This window comes from Cynoglossus semilaevis, chromosome 20 (genome assembly GCF_000523025.1).
Source record: "Cynoglossus semilaevis isolate Cse_v1.0 chromosome 20, Cse_v1.0, whole genome shotgun sequence".
Lineage (NCBI taxonomy): Eukaryota > Metazoa > Chordata > Actinopteri > Pleuronectiformes > Cynoglossidae > Cynoglossus > Cynoglossus semilaevis.
This window is the reverse complement of record NC_024326.1, coordinates 9407441-9431065: the sequence shown is the minus strand read 5'-3', so window position 1 is coordinate 9431065 and position 23625 is coordinate 9407441. Positions and strand designations below refer to the sequence as shown.

Here is a 23625-nt window from a genome sequence, read left to right as displayed (position 1 = left end):
AAGAGACCAAGCCTTCAGTTGCACTAAGCTTTAATGACAGACCTACAGTAATAATGCACAGGAAATAGACCGACTAAATAATCATGTGTCAAGGAGGTGTCAATACCGTATTTACACAAGAGGGCCTGATACATGCGGCACCCTTCAGGAGGAAGAAACACAGGAGAGCTAGCATGGGCAAAGATGACAGACCGCAGTTTGAAATGCAGCCCCAAACCATCACAATGACTTAAAAGTGCCTGAATGTACTAACTTAAATAATAAAAATAATTGTTGCTTTTCATTTTGTACAGAAAATGTATCAAGACCTGACTTGAGTACCATAAACCCCTACAAACATTTAATTTTTTAACGTGTACAGCACATATTACTAATAATAGTTTTTGTTAACGAGAGCCAAACGTCTTATCTAGCTAAATTCTAACCACTATTATTGTTGCTCTTGATCAAGCTATAACAACAACAAGAATAATGGCAATACTGACAGCAATAACAATAACAACTTCTGGACATTTCAGGCATCAGAATGACTAAATGTTGGCGACTGGTCATACAATTGGTTGTCAAAAGAAAAGTCATTTTGATGTTCTTCTGTGCTCTGAAAAAAGAAAAACAGCAGATATTTTATCATCTGAAAAGTCAGTACACATTGATGTCGTTTGTGATCTACTTTCATACATTGGTTTGACAGTTAAGGTCGATCACTGAGTTTTCATCAATCCCACTTCTGTTTTCATTTCTCCTAAGAAATAAAAGCAAAAATGTTAATTAACCATGAACACGAACTTCTTGTGTTATTCCTTAACCACAGACGTACTTACTTTGCCCTCCATTTCTTGTTTAGAAAAAAGAGTAGGAAGCAGAAGACAAAACCGGCCAGCAGGGTAAAAATTACTGCGAGAACTATGGACACAGTATCTGAAGAGAGAAAATCATTGTTAAATTCTAACCTTTAAACTTTAATTAAATCATTTTGAATGAATTAAAAAAGAACAACCCTCAAACCATTATTTATTTACTGCATGTCTTTAGTTGCAAAAGTAATTATTCTGTGCTCTACAGTTTCATTAATGTTACCATGTCCATTGGAAGGAGGGTTGATAGGAGGCTCGAAGCTGCAGCTGCCAGGAGAAATTCTAATATCATCCAGAGCAACATCCCCGCTTGGATTGCTGCCCCTCTGATATACAAACACAAACTGATGAAGAAATAAAATGAGAAAATTAGAATATTGAGATGCACTTTCTCTCTGTAGAACAACCTCTATGAACTATTTTACTTTACTTTAAAACACTTATTCATCGTAAATTAAACTATTCTAATCTCACAATTACCCAGAATGCTTCTTCGTGTTTAAAATAGACATTGGCCATCTTCCACTGGTCTCCCTTGTTTCCTGTCTCAGTCCACTTCAGAATGCCTTCTTCATTTCCCCCATTTTGCATTTTTCTGTAAGAAAAAAAATCAGATAAAAAAAACATCAACAAAAAATGTACAATTTGTTTAATAAAACAATTCAGGCAAGTGATTCAGCGCTTTACCGGTCATTTATGTAAACTCTGAGAGTCCCAACATGGTCGCCTTTCATGTGGTACCAAAACGTCAAACAGTGCCCTCCGGTGGACCACTGGAACACTTCACTAACCAAAAAGGACCGATCTCCCCACTCACCCACTGTGCAGTCCACATAAAGATAGTGTCCTGGTGAAATATCATAAAAAATGTATAAACTGATGTTACCAGTCAACACAGAAGGATTTTAAAGAACTGATAATGATAAAACAGTATTAGTTGTCCTTTACTGTTACAAAGACACCTCTTATTAAATAGAACATACTATTTACAATTTTATTTGGGGTGAATTTATTTTTTGGTATTTCTAAATAATATGGTGCAATAACTATTAAGAAATATAAGCATTAAAAGACTTATTTATACATTATTGTGCAAGAGTAAACATATCATGAGAGCTGCAGATAAAACGTGATTACCTACTACGATAGTTCTCAAAAAATGATTTAAATCAATATGTAATAAAACATATGATAAAAAAGTCACCTTTAAAACTACAAAAGTAACTGCTGTTATTTTTTTATTATGTAATTATATAATTATTATGTCAATCAGTCTTATTCCAGCTATTACCAACCGTGTGTCGTATTGGTGGTGTGATCAAAACTAGGCCCCGTGTGGGGGTGGGAGGAGCCTCCTGAGCCACGGAGCCAGTCTCCTTGATCCACTCCGTCACCCAGGTTGCTCCAGCTACACATGTTGATTTCAAAGTCACAAAATTCTGGAGCAGGACACCGATCCTCCGTCAGCTGTACATCATCAAAAGCCATGTCTCCCTCCTGGGTGGGGCCAAGTTTCACACCTTCCACCACAATCTGAATTTCATATACATACATACATATATATATTTATATTTATATAACATTAAGACATGTTTCAACAACATTAAGAATGGGATTGTGTTGCTTCTGTCTTGGGTCAGGGCTCCTTTAGAACAGAGCACTCATATCTCAGGGGGAACACCCTGGTTAAATAAACGTCAATTTTCAACATTTTAAAAAAGGTGCAGTGCAGTCACCACCATCTCTCTCCCCTTCATTCCAGCTGACCTCTTCGCTGTGGCTTGACTTTTGTGTCTTACCTTGTACGGCTGTTCTCGAGGCAGAAGTGAAGCCTGAGTGAACCTCCACATCCTGCCGTGGTCTCCTGTCTGAGAGAGAATCAAAGCTGCCTGTCCTCCCTCACTCTGCTGGTAAACATTCAGCGTCCCCACGCCTTGGCCATACAGGTGGTACCACAGTTGTACACACGCTCCTTTCCCTGAGGGGCCGTGGAAGTAAAACAACACAAAAATGTGATTACGTTAGTAGAAGTTTATTTTTTCCACCCAGTTATAGCCCCTAACCCACTCTGACCTGCAGGATATAGAGGTGAAGACATTGCAGCCGTCTGGTGGGCATGGTCAGCAGCAGAAGACGGCAGGTAGTAATAGTGACCAACAGATGTGTCAGTAGTGTGGTCTGCATCTGGACCTGTGTTGGGGTTGTTCATGGAGCCAGACTTCCTGACCCAGTCATAGTCATCGTTGGTGTGCTGCTGCCAGTCACAAGTCCCCTCCTCAAAGTCACACAGATCTAAGACATCATAGTTTTGAATTTATTGTGGAAAATATGACTGTGTACTACATCCTGTCAGACAATGGCAAATATGACAGAAATCCAAGTTTGAAATAGCGTCTCAACGGCGTTTGTGGAAGCTTTAACTTCAGGTCAGACGCCTGGTTTGTTCTACAGGCCACTTTTCTATTCCACCAATATACCATGCAATTAATCAGACTAAAAAAAATACTAATCCTTGGACTCTGGGTGGCGTCTCTCTATAGCTTTAGCTTGATTACCAGATTTAGGACAGGGCCCGCTGCTGACCCCAATGTCATCAATGGCAATGTCTCCTGCCCGTCCTCCGACAGAAGCCTCTAGAACCACTTGGTGGACTTGCTGTAGTGTCACATGACTCTGCATCAACAGCCACTCGTCCTCTTGATTTCCTGATTTTTGCCACACCTACAGGAAAGACAGGAGGCTGATTCACTTGTTGCAATGAGGATGTGAGGAGGTTTTTGCAACACAGCAGTATGCAAACTGTGCAACCCAAATCCAGCATACCATACATTAATGTTGTTGTGCAATTGGCATTTCACAATGACCTTAAAAGTATGTCAACAAAGAGCGATATTTCGCAATCGGATTCACCAATATTTTTTTTTCTGGCATTGAGAGGAAGTATTGTTTCTGTTATTGTTTTGATAATTAAATTTGTAATATTTTACCAGTGTTTTCTTTAATGGATTAGCTGTCTGCAGAAACATCTTCAAGGAGCCCACTGTGGCACCAAACATGTGGTAACGTAGTGTAAAACAGTATCCCTCTTCTCCAGCAGGTGGCAGCAGCAAAGACTTTAGTTGGGCCATTTTGCCCTTAGTATGTGGAAGAAAACTGTCGACGTAAAGGTACCTTCCTGTTGAACAACAAACAACATTGCCTTCATCATGACTATGGAATTTGGGCATTTCTTGACTATCGACTTTTCAGGACCACATTGACCTTTGCTGGTTGTGTGGTCTCCTGCTGGTCCAGTGTTGGGGGTTTCAGTGGGACCTGACATTAGGAACCAGTCCAACTCATCTTCAGCCCCTTGCATCCAAACACACAGACCTTCTTCAAATGAACAGTCATATGCAGAGAGAGCTGAGGAGGAGACGCAAAACATTAGAATTACAAAATCCTCCTGAAATCAAGACTGTAAACAGGACATGGGATAAAACACAACATATAATGTTAATGTTTATGAACCCATTTCCTGTTGAGGAGCCTAATTTACCTGGTGGTTGATAGGATTGGTTACAGTTTACAAAAGCGATATCATCCACTGCAAATATACCAGGTGCCGTTTCTGTGGCACCCTGGGCTGCACTAAACAAAATCTATGAAGAAAAACAAACCCAAGGTTAAACTGACATCCCTGTCTGTTCAGACCTAAAAATATACAAAAGAAGTGAGAAGAAATCAATTAAAATACTGCACATTTAGGTACATTCATGCAGAAATGTGGTTCAAAAGGACAAAACTTCAACAGATCATTTGACAACAGGGTTGTATATAAGTACTAAATGTGTTACATGTAACAGTCTGAAAACAATAAAAATGTCTGTAACATTTTTGCTTATTTCTATCTCTTTTTATTCACAATATCAATCATTTGTTTATTTTTAGTGGTACATTACTGATGCTAACAACTGCGACTACAGGTGCTTTACAAGATGAAGCCAGAGATGTCTCCAAACACATCGGTCTATATATTGACATATCGACCCTGTGTTCAAAGATTCTAATTAAATGCTGTGTCTTGTGCAAATACCTTATAAGGCTGATGGTGCAGGCCTAAGAACAGAGACTCTGTAGTCCAATTGGAGACAGTTTTGTGACTGTGTGACCACAGGATTGCTTCACTGCCTCCAGCTTGCTGCATAAGCACTCTGAGTGACCCAGTACTCTCTGCACTGATGTGGAAGTGAAACCTGGGTGTAGGAAAGAAGGAAGGAAGAAGGGGAGAGTGTTGGATTGGGAAGACAGTTGAGTGCTAAAAAATGGGGGGAGGTTTAGGCGAGCATTAAGCAATTCATTCTTTTTTTAAAATCCGAATTCATGTAACTTTGATGATCACGCCCAATGTAATCACTCACAGAATCTGGCAGTAGGGGGACGAAGGAGGGAGCGGGGGACTCTGGAGCCGAGCCTCCGTCTCTGCGGTTCTCTGACTGATATTCACTTTCATGTAAAAGCCTGTGGAGAACAGGTCACAGCCTGATCAACTGAGCTGACTCTCAAACATGCTGATTCAGCAGCTGAGTTATCATCGTTAACAACTGGACCAACCGATCATTCAGTCAGCCAGTCAGTCCCACCACTCTAGCCCGCAGTCACCTGTTTGTGTAGTGTGATCAGTGGGTGGCACGCTGGTGATACTGGCTTTCTGTCGCTGCCACTTGATCTGTCCTTCACTGGTGTCACTCCACTGGCACTGATCTTTCTCAAATGTGCATGGACCTTAAGTGTCATTAAAAAAAAATCAGCGAGTAAGACTGATGGCAAAGAAAGGATAGTAATAATTGGAAAGTGGAAGGTGAAGTACTTGTCATGTTCTTTAATAAATTTGTTCATGAGATAATAACATCTCTGTGAATGGGTGTATATTTGTGAAAACATTTTTAAATGGACTTTTCCTTAATAAAACAGTGAGGCAGCCAACTGGCTGTTTTAACATGTTAATTAATCATGATTAATCGTAATAAATTCTCAGCTACTGTGGGATTAATCAGAGAAAAAATCTTAAGTGTTATGTTGCTAGTAATCGAAACTCGTCAGGACTAAATCAAACAGTGAACGTAAAACAAACTGCATCTGCTGAATGTCATTCAGGATCAGTCATTGTAATTCTCCATACTGCACATTATGATCTCTGCACCTCGATTTTCTTATTCATTTTGAGAGTGTGCAAACTTATATAGAACAAATGCAAAGTCACGTTAATAACAGCAAAGACTCCCTGTCGGTTTTACCAAGCGCTCATTTCGATTGTTACCCCAATTTGTTCACAAACTAGGAATTACATCCAGTATCCTCTGGACACCCTACGTTCCAGCAGTGGACTACTAATAAAGCCACTTGTCAATTTTACTGCCCTGTTCCACAGCCTGTTTAAATCAAAGCAAAAAAAAAATGTTCTCACCACAGCCGTCCTCATCCTCCCCCTGAGAACAGTCTGTATGATAATCACACCGCTTGCTGGAAAGAATACACTCTTTTCCGGCAGATGCCCAACAGAAAAACTCATTTTCCTACAACGTTGAAGACAGAAAGACAGACCACACAGCCTGGATGACTTAAACAATGAGTTGCTTTTAAAAAATGTTTCACCTGTCACTCACATATTGTCTTACCTGACAGGGTGTGACCGCTGTTGTAGGTGGTGTTGAGGTTGGCGGTGGGTCTGGGAGCTGGTTGTTGTCAGCATCAAACACACACTCTTTGGAGAACGAAATGTCGTCCAGTGCAATCGTCCCTTGCTTTCCATCACCCAGTTCATATCTGAAGACGATCTGTGACAAAAGCAAAAGATGAAGAACTTTTGGATTTGACTCTGTCTTCACAATAAAAAGTATTTTTACTCGGAAATATCACTGATAAAACACACTTTAATTGGTCAAATATAACGTATGAAACACAAGTAATGCAAGACGTGAAGTCGCACTTAGAAAACAGATTACATTAACATGTTTTGTTTATTTGAGTGAGGATCTATGATCCTCCAACTGTACTTTGTACAGTGACAATAAAAGATGATACTGCTTCTGAATCTGGAACTGCTGTAGTGACATGCGACAAGTGAACCTTTATCTCCCACAATCCTCTCTCTGTCTCTTCACTGACCTTGCTGTTGGATGACGATGAGAACGTGACTTCTGCTCTCTGCCAACTGTAGCTCTGCGACTTCTCCTGCAGCCACAGGGCTGCGTCTCCACTTCCAGACGACCATGTCCTCGACAGGGCTGACAGTCCAGCTGCAGCCGTGTCGTTCAGACTGAAGTAGAAGAATCTCATCTGCAAACATTAAAAAAGACGGTTTTAAAAAAAAGCCCTGTGAACTGCGACGAACCTGCAGCAGTGGTTAATGATGTACTACTGCACACCCATGGAGCTGAGATAAGAGCAATGCTGATAACTGTCACTTCATGCAACACTTTATCACTGTAATATATTCTATTATATATTTCTTTCATCTAGTAAGAACAGCAATGGTATGAATTTACGTCTTCCTGTCTTTTAGACAGACACGGTTTCTAATCATCATAGCAGATCTCACTACTGTCTTGTCAGCGATTCTTTCCAATTTTGCCTCAATCTTTTTCTAACAAATCTCCACTGACGCTCTGCTACAGTACAACAAAAATAAAGTAAATAAATCATAGTCAATCATAGAGTCATATTTGATGTAATGTAGAAAGTAATGAACTCACAGTGCAGTTCAAACTGGGTAGTAAAGTCTTAGAGACAATCTCTGATGTCTCGCCCTTGGTGCTGAGGTGAGTCCCTGGTACAATATAGGAACCTGGACCAAAACACAGGCTGTGTAGTCAGAAATGTATTCTGGATGTATTTGAAAAGTATGTTTATACTTGGTACAGGCCCAGTTAAGGCTTTCAGAGTTTAAAACCTGCAGCAAAATTGTGTGTGTGATCCCGTGGAGGCCCTAGGTTGGGCCACGCCTCCTGGCCTGCGTGCACCTTCCACTCATCTCCAGGTTTGTCCCCTTCACTCTCCGCCCAGGAACACAGGCCTCGTTCGAAACTGCAGCGTTCCACTACACCGTGACGCTCTGCAGGATTCAAGGTGACATCAAAACAGTCAGCGAAAGACAGGAAGACGGATGTAAAAAAAAAGAGTTAGGGCAGTTAAAGTTCATTTTGGAAAGTTGAAATCCAAAAAAGAAGGTCTTTAAATATAAGAATATATTAAACCAGAGAAATCCTTTAAAGAATGAACAGAAATGTAATGTTTTGTTCCATCTATGTTTCCACATGCTTTATCAAAAATATCTTTATTTACAAAAGATTAGTGTTGGTTAACATTTCTAAACAGCCAATCCTTTACCAGGTTACAGCTCACCACAGTGTCTCTCATCAGACCAATCGCCACAGTCATCACTGAAGTCACACACTTGATTGTGCTCTACACACGCACTGTTGTTGCACGTGAACATATTCTCTGGACACTGAGGTTGTGGCTCTGTGATGGAACATGACACATTGTGTTATTAAACCAAATCAAGTAAATAAATCAAAAAATCTGCCACAATCTTGTTGGTGTTTACAGTGCGATGTTTACCAGGAAGACTGCAGTTTGTAAAGCTTATGTCATCAATGGCCAGGTGTCCAGGCTTATTGAATGTTCTGGAAGCTGAAAACAGGAAGTTGAAGTCCTGAGGAATTCTCCCAACCACTACTTCACCGTGTTGCCACAGGTTTCCGTGGCCACCTGAGCGCCACCACAGAGCTGTGGACCTAGAGCCTCTTTCAACCAACAGGCTCAGCTCTTTATGGTCTGGAACGGAGAACGTGGTAAAACAAATAAAGAAAAAAAAAATTTAAAAAGAAAATCTGTTTTCACAGCATTTACAAAAGCATGTGCACATGCAAAGCATACCTTCTCCATACATGTTGTAGTAGAAGTGTAAAGTGCAGGTGGTGCTAGCGTGTGACATCATGGGACCCTGTAGGGCCGCAGGTGTAATCTGGTCTCCTGTATCAGGCTCCACAGCCATGTACCAACCTGGAGGAGTCAGATAAGAATTCTAAGAAAAGCATTTATGTAGGATAATGAATGAAGGGAAACGTCAATACTGAACAAGAAAGTCATAAAAAGAGGTGTTGTGTATGACTGAAAAAGTGCTGGTTTAAGTTCAAGTGTTTCATCAACATAATTAAAGCTTAGTTACCACAACTAGAGTAAACATGCACACATTTTTGGGTGATATCAAAAGTTGATCTTTTTTTTTTTCATTACCCAGATCAGTGCCAAGTGTGTGGTCCACAGGTGGTCCAGTGTTCCCTGTAGCATTTCTTCCTCTCACCCACTGGGACTGGCCGACACTCTTGTCCTCCCAGTGACATGTGCCAGTTTCAAATGTGCAGCCCTCAAGTCCTGAACTTGTTTCATTGACTATAAATAACATAACATACATTATTTTAAATGTTTGATCAAATTCACTCAAAAACAAAAAAAAAAAAAACAAAAAAAACATGAGCAATGAAATGTCATTACCTTTACACTGCCCTGGTGTGACGATGACATCATCAATGGCAGTGAATCCTCCACCGGAAGCTTCTCCCTCGATCAGCAGCTGAGTGTGAAGTTGAAGATTCTGTGAATTATTTTCTTAACTCTTTTTTTAATCTAACATTTTATTTGTTTTGGGGTTACCTGAAAAGGTTTGGTTATGTTCACGGTCTGAGAGAACCTGCTCCACCTCTGCAGACTGCTGTTGGCGTGAAAAATCAATTCCCGGTCGGCTCTGCTTCGATTAAACTGCACATACACTCGCAACGTCCCAGATTCACTGGAAACAGCAGGCAGCGGAGGGTGGGTTAGGTCGGTCATTTTTAGGTACACAGACTTTGGTTTATCAACATGGTAAAACTGCATTTCAAATGAGTCCCATGCGAAGCCTGAACTTTGACACAGTGCAGTCTGGGTCTTGCACAAAGGGAGGCAGATGACTAGCGACTAAATGACATTTGTGTGCACTTCCTGAGGAAGTTTAGAAAGACCCTATGCAGCATAAACAGGATAAAGTGCATCCTCCGCATGGTGATGTGAGAAGTGTGCGTGGACCACTCCTGTCTGCTCACCTGCTGTCTGTGTAGTACCACAAACTGACACAGTAAGCCGTGTCTTTGGGATAAATCCACTCCGACACCACTTGTGCTAGACTGCTGTTGTCCAGGTGAGGTGATGAGCTCAGCAGAAAATTACCTGCAAGAGAATACGAAAAGTTAAAAACGTAAAAACGTCTTCACAAATGTGAACCCAAAAACATTAAATACCTACACTGCAGTAGTCCGGTTTATAAAAAAGAAGCGTTTGGTGTCAGTTATAGATAGAGAAAAAAGGGGTTAAACTAAAGAAATTAAAGTTCATTTTTTTTGGTACCTTCTGGGGTCTGAGTGGTGTGGTCTGTCGAAGGACCATGAAAGCCACCATTAGCCGGGAACCAGTCATGCCCATCTTCTCTGGGGATATTGATCCAGTTGCATTGCCCAGACTCAAAGTCGCAGCTAACTGGAGGATGACAAGCCCCAGTGCTCACTGAAATATCGTCTAGTTTTACTGTAGTGGTACTGCCCGGTACATGGGTAGTTGAAAATACCACCTGGTAAAGCATGTAAAGAGTTTTGGGTTATGTGTATTTGGAAAGAAATGTATTTGTTAACCAACAGAAATAAAAGGTTCTTTTGAAAGTTAATGCAATGTGAATAAAACATACATGGAATTTCCCTGGCGAGGACACAGTGACCTCTGCTACCTCCCAGTCTGTGGACGGCACTCCAGAGCTTTGCCAAAGGGCATCACCTACTGACCCACTCCTCATCACATAAATCACTAGTTCATTAGAGGGGCTTGAAGGCAACCAGTACCTGAAGAAATACAGTCAATAAATACAATCAAATCCAATTTAAATTCAGACAAATGTGCCGTGTGTCCAGGAACAGTAGCTCACCAGAAACGCACACACATCTCTGTATCTGACGTGATCTCTGGTGTGAGCAGCTGAGCCTTCTTAGGGTTTGTACTATTTGTTGTCATTGCGGTCAAATAGAATCCTGCAAGAAAAGGCAGAATGTGAATAATTTTGAATTGACAAACCATTCTATTTTCCACACCAACAAAGAAATACCGAAATTTTAAAAAAGTGTCTGAAATGACTAAAGGAGGGTCTCGACCCCCTCTTTGGGAACCACTGCTACAAGAGAAGAGCACTGACCACGTCTGTGAGCAGTTTACACAAATGTACATAAAAAGCTGTCCTGATTAGTAGGTGGTGTGGCATTAAGAAAAGATGATTTTAGAGCATATTCAGTTAAACAAGAACTTTCCTTCTCACCATGTTCAGTTCCGTAAGAGTGATCCACCTGATGGTTGGTTCCTCTTTTCCGGTCCCAGTGACCCAGATGATTAACATCGTTTTGAAAGTCACAAAGGTTGGACTCAAACCCACAAACATCTAAAATGAAAATCTGTTGTTATCACGGGTAAAATTCTGTTCCCTTTTAATTTTCACAGTATTATTTTGTCTCTGTGTACTCTGGGTATGGCAGGCTCCCTCCCTCACTGTGACATCATCGATGGCGATAAATCCTTGGCTCTTATTTTTTCTATGGCCAGTGAACATTATCTGTAAAAGAAGGAAGAACGCATATATTCGTATCCTAAGCAATCAACTTGGATCAAGAGATATTTTTCTACATTTATGTATTTCCACAGACTTGACTGGCTCAGTGGGACGTTAGTAAGACAAAAATTAAAGCACAACTGGTCATGCACTTAAAAAGACATTCAGTATAAAAGTAGACATCGAGCAACAAGCAAACAAATTCTTACTAACAGAGCTGAATGTGAACAAATATGGTCTGACTACAATATATAAAATAAGGCACTTCAGTTACCAGAACAACTGCAAATTGTACTTTCATTCAGCACCTTACCCGCATGACATCATTCCCACTGATGGTAACTTGTGCGTTCATCCACTCTGGATTCTGTGTCGCCCTTCGAGTCCAGACCAACAGTTTGGAGGTTTCCTACAACAAACCACAGCAGAGCGTTTAATATTTCTATGAGCAAGATGACCAAATCAGAAAGTAGTCATGAAAACCAGGCACTTACCATCTGAACGCTCAGATCCAGGGTGGACACAGAAGGTCCGAGCATGTAATACCAGAATCCAACACAGATTTCAGAGTTGGCTTTCGCCACAGGAACAGAGATGACTGCTTTACCTTCAGCACTGGACCTGGATCCATTCAACAGCAGAAAGAAACCTAAAGAAAAAATAAGAACATGAAGAAGCCGTCATAATGTGGGAGTGCCTCTGAGGAAATTTCGATAACAAAAGCAGAAAAAGGCCAAAACATATCAGAACAAAAAAAGAGTGCACTCTCAAGCCATCTTTCTTAACAACATCTTTATTACGTACAAACTTAGGTCGTACCTTTCTAACTATACATTTTTAATACCTTCATTATTTCCCTGCGTATGATCATAGTCAGGTCCGTCCCACGATTGGTCCACAAGACGTCCACTGCTCAGAGTCCAGTTCAAACTGCCACTGTCCTCTTGGACCCAATTACACAGACCTGATAAACAAGATGAGAATTGAAATATTAAATACACTGTATATTTGTCAGTGACATGATCAGCAGACATCTTCATTTTAACACCAGAGTGAAAACAAATGTTGGCTCCAATCTCACACTGATGACCTTTTTATGCCACTTTATGCATTTACACAAATGGAATAAAAACTGCTTGCGGGTCACTGTCAGCTGAGAAGAATAAAATCTGTCAAATATGTAAGACCATAAAAGTGATTGCTTATCTGATACACGTTTCACCCTCTTGGTGAAAAGACAGTTTGAAAATACGTTCAAAATTAACATTTTGAGAACAAAAGAGGACGTTTTATCACTTTTATCATTTTTGAAGATCCATTTTATCACCTTGTTCAAATGTGCAATCCATGGCAGAGGGAGGTGACGGGGTGGTGGCGGTGGGAGGGACAGGGGTGGTTGTTGTGATGCTGTCATTGCAAGACTGGTCTCTAATGATGAAGATGTCATCCAGGGAAAAAATTTCCTCCACACCGCCAGGAAATGTTGCTTGTAAAACAATCTGTAAAATTTCAAAAAATAACAATGTAAACAATTATACTAATGCTTGTGTGTGCAGAAGCGTTCAGCCTCATAATCATAAAATCATAGGATTTAGGAGTCACACTCTTTTTAGGATAACACACAACAGTATATACACATACACACTGTAAAATGACTACACCTGACATTAGGTCAAATGTAGTTGAGTTTTCAAAAACCCATTCTACCTGGTGAGGCTCCAAAGAACTGTAATCCACCCTTTTTTGGATCCATGTCCCATCCAAAACTCCTCTTGTTTCATAAACAGCACGCAGTCCACTTGACTCATTTAGAAAAACTGTAAGTAACACAGTCGAAGGGCCTGGAAGAATCACAACAAAAGAAGGACAGATTATTATCAGATGAAAACGTGAAAATCAAAACAATGCCATTCATTCATATGCTGTAGCAGTGCAACATGTGTGGTAACGGAAAGGTTTAAAGTTTGGAGAATGAAGAGATTAATAAACTTACGCTCACTTCCCCACCCTTTCGATAAGTGCCAGAGTTCAAGGCAGGCTTTATCGACAGCCATCATCGTCTCACTCTCCAGGGAGGCTATCCTTCTATTGTTATTGCCAAGGAAAAACAAAAAGTGACCTGCAGAGAAGAAAGGCAACAACTTAAACAGCCTCCAAGTGTGCTTCTGGACGGGTGGTTGGGTGGATGGATGGAGTGTACTGAAGTACCTAAAGATGAACCTGTAGAGTGGTCGCTATCTGGGACTAACACACCAGCACTGTGGCCTGAGAGCCAGTCCCAGTAGACTCCAGACTCTGCTGGAGGATTGTTCACCCAACCACACAGGTCCATCTCAAAGTCACAAAAGCCTGGAGGAGTAAAACAGAGAACATACGGCATCTGTGCAGCAATTTACCTACCTACGATTTTTATCTTAGAGTTGTTTTCTTTATTATCTTCGAGCTATACGTATATGTAGCATCACCCACCTTCTGGGGGACAGGCACCATTCAGCACTGTCAGGTCATCGATGGCAATATCTCGTTCAAGCTCATTTCCAGCAGTCGCCTCAAAAATCACCTGCCATGCAATATTAAAAACTGATTTTTACAAATAATATGATCCAAGTTATTTCTCAAACCACAGCATCTCTTGTGTAAAAACATGACAAGACGATGTATCTACCTGATACACGGAACCTGGGCTGAGGAGCGTCACTCGTCCATGCCTCCAGTGTCTTCCCTGATCTCCACTTCGCTTCCAGAGCTGCTCATCCAGGCTCTCAAGGTACACAGTGAGTTCACCCGCTCCACTTCCCTCCATGTAGTACCAGAACATTAGACATTCTCCGTCAGGGGGAGTGGGCGGCAATACTGCTGTCCTGACTACAGCTGTTGACCCCAAGGAGTGATTCCACAACTGGGCACTTAGGTAATACCCTACATCAGAGTTTTGAGTCAACAAATGTAGTTTCTTGAGGAAAAAAAACAAAAACATTATTCAGATATTATTAGCAAACCTTCCTCTGTCCCCAGAGTGTGATCTTCTGTAGGGCCTGATGACACGGCTGGTAGGTCTGCTCCCCTCACTCGGCTCCAGGTGGAGTTTGACACCTGGGGCTGAAGTCCGCAGAGGGAACCTTGGAAAGTGCACTCTCTTTCAGGTGGACAAGAACCATCGGGGGTGCTGTTCACCACTATGTCATCGATCTCAATGATTCCTTGATCCCCGCCCACAACCGACTCTATAATGAACTGAAATTCAGATTGATTCAATTGCACATTCTTTAATGTTTGCACAGCTTCATTTGTGTAAGTAAAGTAGATGAAATAAATATAATGACCTGTATTGGCTTGTCAGTATCAAAGGTGAGGTCAGCAAAACGCCATATGTTTCCCTGGGTGCCACTTCTAATCCATATGACATCCTCTGCCTCACCTGGATGCTTTGTTATGAACTTCAGTGAACCTAGGACAAACCAACCACAACATGGCTAACAATTTAAAAATGATCAAAAATACCTGAGACCTGCAATAAAGATGTGTATTTAATAATTCATGTATAAGAAGTGAAAGTAAAACGCACCAATACTGTTGCCAAATATGCGATAGCTGAAGCTCACACATATATGACCTTTAGGTTGAGGGTAGCTGACGAGCCTGGCAGTTGATGAGACATTCAGAGTGGCTGAAGCCTTGATAAGCATGCAGAAATCTGTGGAAATGACCTGGTTAGAAATCCTGAAAAACACACACACATCCTGTGTCTTTGACCCTCAGTGATAGACCAATCAGTATTCAGAGGCCCCAGGTTCAGATCTCACCTTGATCAACTGTAGTGACATCATAACACCTTCTGCCTCCATTTATGTATGTATTTACTTAAACATGTGGGGTTCAGGTCAATGTGTTAATAAAGATGTTTTGAAATTGTGGAGAAAACCAGAATATAAAACATCACTTGTGGAGAAAACCAGAATATAAAACATGTATGGAAAATCACTGTTTTTTTGTGGTTAATTATGCCAATTGATAAAGTGTTTATTACCAAATTGATTCTGCTCAGTTAAACATAATAATGTCAAACGTTTGTTGGAGGTTACTTACTCTTCTGCTGGTCATCCTGAAACTCCCTGTTAGACCTTTTCCATAAAAGATTGGCGGTGTAGTCATGGTACCATGAACATGCATCCTTCTCAAAATCACAGGAGAGTCGATCTGACTCAGCGGGAACATCGCCCTCTCCGCAGTTTTCAAAGCGAATGTCATCCAACATATTATCATCAACTCCAAAAATGGATGGTGTTGAAAACAGCAGCTGTGGAAAAGTCGGTGTGTTTTATTCTAAGACTATGTGAAGAAGGACAGAGAATGAGCAGGGCAAAGCACTGGTTGAACATTTTTGTTTAACATTAGTGTGTGTGTGCGGTGTGTGTGTGTGTAATGACATTTCACCAACCTTGTATCCACCTGGCTGATTACCAAGAAAGACTGTGGCCATTGTCCATGTGTTTATTTTATCTGCACGGTCCTCCAGCAATACGTTTTCCACATCACCTCTGGTCATAAGTAGTTTAAGGCAATTTGAATAAAATCCTGAACCTATAACATTGCAGTAGTACCAGAAGCTGAAAAGAAAGTAACAGTCCTGTCATTAATATCATGTGTTATGTGCTAAACTAATTTGAAATATTTAACAAAGCCATAAAACGTATCAGGGAAAAAAGGTCCAAGTACCTGATTTGACATCCGAGGGCAGGTAGTTTGTCAACAGAGTATACCAAGTCAGATTTGGACTTGTTTGTGTACATAACGTGTCCTGTAAACAGCAGATAAATGAAACCCAAATGTACTTTGACATTAACCAGTGGTACTCATTGATTCATGACGTGAAGTTCATATTCACCCCATGGTTTTCCTGTGGTGTGGTCCCCCCCTGGTATGGACGTTGTGTTTACCATCAGTCGTTTCCAGCCATCGGAGCTGGAATTCCATCCACAGGAGTGAAGCTCAAAGTCACACGTGCCTCCAAAAGAAAAAAAGCAAAGCACAATAGTCATGGTTTAACTGAAAGTGAAAAAAAAGAGAAAGTAAAAGTGTGTCTCCTTATATCCTCCCTCGTCTAATTATAAACTTGTGATTTAAGATTGTATCCTCATTTGATTGTATTTTTACCTAAAAATGATTAAACATACAGTATATACTTAAAAATAAATCTGGAAAAATGGGGGCTACTACTACTTTCTAATTAAATGGAATTTCAAGTTAGTGTTTTAGAGGAGAAAAGATTCATTATCACATTCAAATTTAAAAACAACACTACAGTCTGAGTTAGGACCTAGTTTTTGAAAACAAAAATTATAGTTATAATAACAGTAGTAGTAGTAGTAGGGTTACTACTACTACTACTACTAATAATAATAATAAACAATTTACCACAGAACTCCTCATCAGATCCATCTTTACAATCCCACTTAAAGTCACACACCACTTCAGCATCCTGACATTCTTCAGATTTGCAAGTGAACTGCCCTTCAGTGCAGGACGACACAGTGACCAGCAGAGCTGTGAACAAAACTGTACAACGCAGGTTAAGAAGTGAAGAAGACATTATACACTCCATGCTAACAAATGTTCTCTCTGCACTTTTGAAATGTCATCAAGCCGCCAGGACACTGGAACTTTCCAATTCAATAAAAACCACAACACTGTGAACTTTACCACTATCAATGTCTTACGTGACCAGCGTGCATGTTAAACAGTGCACCATCAACCTATCACACTAATGCAAAGTCACAAAATAACACTTCACACCTGTGGTTTGTACGACTCTTACCTGAGAGAACAATCATCGCCTTCATGTCTACAGACACATGACAAAGAATTCTTGCTCGGTGCTTTTTGATTTTCCCTGGACCTGTCACCTCAGCTAACTTCACAGCGTGTGTCTGAATCGTTGGAAGGAAATTCAGTCTTTCCAGCAATTCAGCTCCATGTGTTCTTATCAGCTATGAATGGCTTAAAGTCCATGGTGTAGTCAGTAAACTGCATGTCCATCGCTTGTCTTTATGGCGGTTATTGCATGTCCGACTTTTATATTAGTTCAGATTTGGTGATAGTGACAGTGACAGTGATAGCACAGATCCGGAGTTATACAGTCGTTCATAGTCGAGCACGTATAAACAGAGCTGTGACCTTTGCATCAAATAAGATATTCTGTCTAGTGAAATCTGATGAGCAGACATATTGTTAGACAAGCCATTTTAATGTGATCAGTTCTACAGCGGAAGCCTCAAAATAGAAACTTGTCAATAAAGGTAATAATCATGTGCAACTGTGTTTTGAAAATGTTTTAAATTAACAGTTTCAGGTTTTACCCCAAAATGTATTTTAATTAAGTTTTATTATATATTTTCTTTGCATTTGTGGCCTGCAAAATAGTAATCTTACAGTTTATATACGGTAACTGCAGTCATCATTAATGCCAGCACGTTCTGTCTACTGCCACTACAGCCACGCTGAACATCATTAGAGACAGACATTTCCCACACTGTCAAAAACAAAGTTCAACATGGAAGACAGCACAACAGTCATTGATATTCTGGATATTTCAGCACAGTCTTCCTCACTAGAAGGCAGATTAAAAAGAGGAAGTGAAAATGCAAAATGCTATTATTGTTGTGAAGGAAGAGTGGGAGAACAAAACCTCAACATCTGAATGCATCTGTGCCCAAACAGGATACTGTGTTGCTACACTCAGGATGAACAACATGTTCTCTTTACCAATAATGCAATATATATATTTTTTTATTTTTTACAAAGAAGTATAAGAAATACAAAACGCCCACTTAACCCATTCAATATTTTTTAATTTTACAAGACTAATAACCAAGTTTGACTATTTCTTTTTGAATTGATCAATCATTTGAAAACAAGGATGATGTTGTCAGTGACATTGATTGTGTTTGTGTCTGAGTTTTGTAAACGATCGTTTCCACCTTTATAAGCTTTTGAGTCTGTTTGTGTACGGATTTGTGGTATAGCATGTATATTGTATATATTTTTACATTTCTGCTCTGTTCATTTATATAACAGGGATCTAGACTTTAAGAGAAATCCAGTGTAAGAGACCTGGCACTTCCCTCTGTCCAGGTTTACTCCTTCTGGCTGGGGCCAACGTGGGTAAAAATATTTACCAGTGTATAAAAAATTGCAGTAGAGGTCAGCAATGCATGTAAAAGTATGTAAATTAGATGGGAAATTGGTGGAATTTTAGCTCTCTAAAAGATTAATTATTTGATTGCTAGCTCTCAGTTTCTAAATAGTAAGTGGGAAATAATCTAAATAATCTAAAAAAAACAAAAAACAAAACAAAAACAAAAAAAAAAAAAAAAACAAAAAAAAAAAAAAAAAACAAAACAACAACACACAAAAAACATATAAAGGCAACTCAAGTACTAGCGAATGCTAGTTCAGACTCAAACATTATTACTGTTAAAATTTGATTTTAAAATAAACGTCTAAATCAGATGAGTCATGCTGAATGTGAATTTTTTACTTTTTTCTGCATCCCATACCCAGGAAGTTAATGGGGCCACTTTTGGCCCTCTTCCGAAAGTGTGACAAATGTGACAAATACTTCCTTCCAAACCCCCCTGTTTACCAAGAGCATGGGCTGAAATCTGCTGATCTGAGACATGACACGTACTCAAGGGGAAGGGAAGAAAGTGTCAGTGCTATTAAGATTCCCTTCCGTTCCATGACTGGGCTCATAAGTCCTGTGCTCACCGACAGTGTCTGCAGCTACAAGACTTATCAGAAGGATGTTGATTCCCAGATTAACCCTAGCAGCTGTTGCGCTCTCCATCCTCGTATCTCGATGTTCAACCGCCAACGGTACGGTACAACTTTATATTGACAACGTCTTTTCTTTATTGTAATTTCACCAATGACTTCTGGTTTTGTCAAAGAAAGGTCAGAAACATAACTTCACGCTGAACTTTTTCTCTTTGCAGACGGTCAATTTTCACTCATCAATAAAGCCACTGGTCTCTGTTTGTTAAAAAAGTTGAACCGTTGCCTGGAAATTCGTTGGACGACCGGCAACAGACTTTTTACCGTCATAACCAAGAAGTGCCTGGGAGCACAGGGCAAAAGTGTGGGCAGTGAGGTGAACCTGTACGACTGTGATGACAAGAGTGACCTTCAAAAGTGGGAATGTAGAAATGGAACACTCCTTGCTCTGAAAGGCAGATCCCTCTACATCGAGGTCAAATCAGACGAATCCATCGCTCTCTCCAAAACCATTGGCCCAAACAACGAACTCACCATCGCAGGGACTACCAGTGGTGCTTGCACAAGAACTCACAGAGGTAAGGTGTAAGAATTGTCTTGTCAAACCCAGCTGTAGTTGCAAAACCACAAGGATGAAGAAAATGATTCATCTCCACTCTGGCCAATCACAATCCATTCAGCACCTCTAGCATGTTGAGACTGCTTTTATTTTGTATTTTTATAGCATTCTAACTAAATAAGTAAATAAGTAACAGTGTAGACATTTGCACCTAATCTATCCATTTGATAAGCCTTCACATAACAGATGCAATAAAATGTGATTAAAAAAAACAAGACTGAAGGTAACAGATTTTCTCTTTCTCTTTTTCAGAGCTTTACACCCTTCAAGGAAATGCATTTGGAAAACTCTGCATGTTCCCCTTCTTTTACAAAGACCGCTGGTTCGGAGATTGTACCACATTTGACTCATCACAAAAACAACAGTGGTGCGCAGTTGAAACAAAGTATGAACATGAAATTTGGGGATATTGCCCGACCTCCTGTGAGTATTAAGCATTTTACCTATTTAACTGACAGTCAGCAGACGAACTAATGTACACTCAATGTCATCATTCACAGAACAAACAGCATCTTTTTCTGCATTCATTTCATTCATTCAAAAAGTAAATATATTGTTTTCTTGGTGAAATGTTTAAAAATATATTATTTCCTTCAGCAAAAGAACACTGGGCCAACAATCCAATCACAGGAGCTTATTACCAAGTCAACACACAGTCCGTTCTGACATGGTCCCAGGCTGAGACCAGCTGCAAACAGCAGGACTCCAACCTGGTCAGTTTTGTTGATCCCAATGAGCAGGCCTTCATCTCAGGTAAGGTGCCACCTGCTGGAGGTTCACTTAAACATTGAAACACTCCATGCAAGTTATTTTGCATTGTCAAGCTTTGCGTGACGCAGAATGTGATATTTTTGCTAAATATTTTGTTATTAGACAATGGTAATATTAGTAATAAACACCTGGTGTTTAATAAAAGCCCCATCATCAACCAGAAACATGATGTAAAATAATATTATGAATTCAGTGTTTTTGTCCAGTTGTGCCTGAACAAAAAAGAGGAAGATTCAACAGAAGAGGAACTCATTTGTATACGCTGTCCTTTTCCCCATTCTCACAAAACATATGCAGCGCTGATTGGATCTGCTAAATACAAACTTTGGATTGGTCTGGTCCTGGACCCAGATCGTGGCTGGATGTGGTCCAACGGGCGGCCGTTCCGTTACCTGCGATGGCATTCTGGTGAGTTTTTACTGAGCATTCAGATCGGTCTCTTTTCCTAAGCAATAAGAAAGGAAGGAAAGTGAACGACTCGTCATTGTGACACTGCACACCACCAAATGTGACCTCTGCTTTTAACCCATCACCAAAGTGAACAGTGGGCAGCTTTAAGCGCCCGGGGAGCAGTGTGTGTGGAGGGTGCCTTACTCAGAGCACCTCAGTTGTAACTTGGCAGCTGCTGGACTCGAACCTGAAGCCCAAGTCCGCTTCCTTAACCACTAAGCCACCACTGCCCCCCTATATTTTTTATTCTCGAACATCTTATAGTGATCGGTAATGCAGTATTACAATGCAGGGAATCTTTAGTGAGATCAGCGTCACTGTCTTTTTTTCTTAAGGAAATCCACTTCCTAACCCGGGACACAACTGTGCGTTTCTTGACAATACTGGTTTGCAATCATGGCAAACTTCATCCTGCAGCAAAAAAATGGGCTACGTCTGCTACAAGGGAGGAGCGCCGCCCACTCCACCACAAAGTAGGTACAAATGTCCAATAACCCTGTTTCAGCCTTTGTTACCTGAGTTAACACAAGATTTCACAACATTTGTGAAACTTGCTAATTTTTGCACTTGCTAAAATAACACTGTGACAGAAGATACAAATGTGCTTTATGCTGATTGTTTTCTGTGCATCAATCATCTCAACATATCTTTTTTAATAATCAGTTGAGCAGGGATTTTGCGCAACGCCGTGGATTCCCTACAATGGCCACTGCTTCCACCTTCATCGTACTCTCCAAACATGGACTGACGCTCAGAAAGAATGTCGCAAAGAAGAAGGAGACTTAGTGAGCATCCACAACATAGAAGAACAAAGCTTTGTCATCTCTCAGCTCGGATATGGTACGACACAACCTCATCGGCCAAACATGGCTCCCTTTGCCTGTCGTTTAATTCTGTACGAATTCAGAATAATGTATAAAACAAGAACAACTGCATCAATAACTTTTCAACAACGACTAAGTCTTAGCTCCTCGGATCTGTGTCCGTGTGTCCTGCAGCCTCCACTGATGAACTTTGGATTGGACTGAATGACAGAACAACAGAGGGTCTGTTTGACTGGAGTGACCACTCCACTGTCAGCTTCATCACCTGGGATAATGGAGAACCTGATGCGGCCACCGGCACAGAAGACTGTGTTCTCATCAGGGGCCAGGTAACCCAACACTACAGCAGTACCTGGGTCTACGTAAATGCAATCCTAATAACTTGGTACACAAGTAAATTAAGAGAAGAGTTACTCATATTCTTCAGAAAGCCTGATTCAATAACCTCCTGTTTGCACTGTCAACAAAAAGAACAATTGCTAAACTCCCTGGAAGTGAATCACAGACATTTAATTGAATTGATCAGCAATTTCCAAACTCTTGCCTCTTAGAAAACTCTTCACCAACAATTCTTAGAAATCATCACTGCTTTTTTTTTCTTTGTTCCAGGATGGAAACTGGGCTGACCGCTCATGTGATGAGAAACATGGCTTTATCTGTATGAAGCAGAGCAGCACTGAGCGCACAGGAGACGAAGTAGACCTGAATGTCGGCTGCAAACCAGTAAGTAAAGTTTTCCAGTCAACTGCGGTAATTCTTCACTGCACGTCCAAGGACTCAGCACAAAACACTCTTCCAATGTCCATCATAAGTGTTTCTTTTTATTTATTTATTTTTATTTTGTTTGTCTGATAACAGTTCAAATGTAGCCAAAATTGATATAAAGTGAAATGGGTTCAAGGTAAAAAAAATTAAAAAATTAACTAGAATATATTTATTATTAACCAGTGCACACATCTCCACAGGGTTGGAAGAGACATGGATCCTACTGCTACCTTGTGGCATCTCACACAAAGACCTTTGATGAAGCCAAAGACGACTGCAAGCAGTCAGGCTCCTACTTAGCGGATGTGTCCAATGGGTAGGCACATATGTGATGTTGTTGAAGGTGATGTTCCATCAATGGACGTAGTTTTAAAGGTGTAAAGTAACCAGTCTGTGTAAATGTTCACAGGGTAGACAACGCCTTTCTTGTCAGCTTAGTGGGGCTCAGACCAGAGAAGCATTTCTGGCTCGGACTCTCAAACCAGAAAAACATCGATCAGTTTGTGTGGACCAACACAGATTCAGTGAGCTTCACACACTGGAACGCTGAGATGCCAGGTATGTTCAAACCTAAACCGTCATAAAGACCATTAAGATCAACAACAGCGTCACAGCTGACACAGATACTGTTCCTTCACATCAACAACTTCAGGTTACAATCAGGGATGTGTTGCCATGACTACTGGAGTGTTGGCTGGACTCTGGGATCTGCTGCCCTGCACCAATCAGGAAAAATACATCTGCAAACACCTGGCAGAGGGCGCTGTGCTAACTGTCCCTCCACCCACTCAAAGTCCTCCAAAGTGTGCAGAGGGCTGGAATCCAGTGACATCAAGACCCTTCTGCAGCAAGGTACAACCAACCACACAGTGTGGTCCAGGGTGGAGCGTCATTCTAGATTCA

The 23625-nt window shown here is 40.6% G+C and overlaps 2 protein-coding genes across 3 annotated transcripts in view; one reads left to right on the top strand and one right to left on the bottom strand.

Annotated features, from left to right (window-relative positions):
- Positions 1–16: 16 nt before the first annotated feature.
- si:ch211-106h4.4 (MAM and LDL-receptor class A domain-containing protein 1) lies at positions 17–18094 on the bottom strand. Of its 2 annotated transcripts, XM_025066208.1 has the most exons (51): positions 17336–18094; positions 16936–17076; positions 16406–16525; positions 16237–16318; positions 15959–16127; positions 15607–15817; positions 15086–15214; positions 14844–14968; positions 14520–14754; positions 14186–14439; positions 13990–14080; positions 13729–13869; positions 13514–13639; positions 13228–13361; positions 12848–13019; positions 12365–12484; positions 12015–12169; positions 11834–11929; positions 11433–11523; positions 11233–11352; positions 10849–10951; positions 10615–10765; positions 10281–10500; positions 9980–10103; positions 9552–9687; positions 9393–9471; positions 9135–9290; positions 8775–8900; positions 8457–8672; positions 8238–8357; positions 7786–7947; positions 7589–7680; positions 7002–7172; positions 6512–6670; positions 6301–6409; positions 5496–5618; positions 5255–5354; positions 4930–5089; positions 4393–4495; positions 4116–4259; positions 3842–4029; positions 3410–3575; positions 2928–3146; positions 2654–2832; positions 2150–2387; positions 1542–1701; positions 1335–1449; positions 1078–1198; positions 822–918; positions 679–742; positions 17–598 (listed from the first exon to the last, which is right to left on the bottom strand). In XM_025066208.1, exons 1-51 carry the CDS (start codon positions 17358–17360, stop codon positions 515–517), a joined length of 7122 nt encoding a protein of 2373 aa, XP_024921976.1. In that variant the 5' UTR covers positions 17361–18094; the 3' UTR covers positions 17–514. The 2 variants fall into 2 exon arrangements, with proteins under 2 accessions (XP_024921976.1, XP_008332746.3); XM_008334524.3 differs by lacking the exons at positions 15959–16127; positions 16237–16318; positions 16406–16525; positions 16936–17076; positions 17336–18094 and having other exon boundaries at positions 15086–15240; positions 15607–15737.
- A 1110-nt stretch (positions 18095–19204) lies between these two features.
- Positions 19205–23625, top strand: part of mrc1b (mannose receptor, C type 1b) — an 11476-nt gene continuing 7055 nt past the window's right edge. Inside the window, exons 1-12 of the mRNA XM_008334517.3 lie at positions 19205–19395; positions 19515–19871; positions 20165–20335; positions 20510–20665; positions 20981–21091; positions 21469–21606; positions 21797–21973; positions 22132–22286; positions 22567–22680; positions 22923–23038; positions 23132–23280; positions 23375–23574. Coding sequence (XP_008332739.2) covers positions 19323–19395; positions 19515–19871; positions 20165–20335; positions 20510–20665; positions 20981–21091; positions 21469–21606; positions 21797–21973; positions 22132–22286; positions 22567–22680; positions 22923–23038; positions 23132–23280; positions 23375–23574 — 1917 coding nt within the window. The 5' untranslated portion in view covers positions 19205–19322. The remainder of the gene's footprint in view (positions 19396–19514; positions 19872–20164; positions 20336–20509; positions 20666–20980; positions 21092–21468; positions 21607–21796; positions 21974–22131; positions 22287–22566; positions 22681–22922; positions 23039–23131; positions 23281–23374; positions 23575–23625) is intronic.

Coding starts and splice junctions, on each gene's coding strand:
- si:ch211-106h4.4 (XM_025066208.1), bottom strand. CDS start 17,360: ATGAAGGCGATGATTGTTCTCTCAG. Junction 16,319..16,405: donor CACCACAGGAAAACCATGGG/GTGAATATGAAC, acceptor TGCTGTTTACAG/GACACGTTATGTACACAAAC. Junction 15,215..15,606: donor TCAGGATGACCAGCAGAAGA/GTAAGTAACCTC, acceptor TCATTTCCACAG/ATTTCTGCATGCTTATCAAG.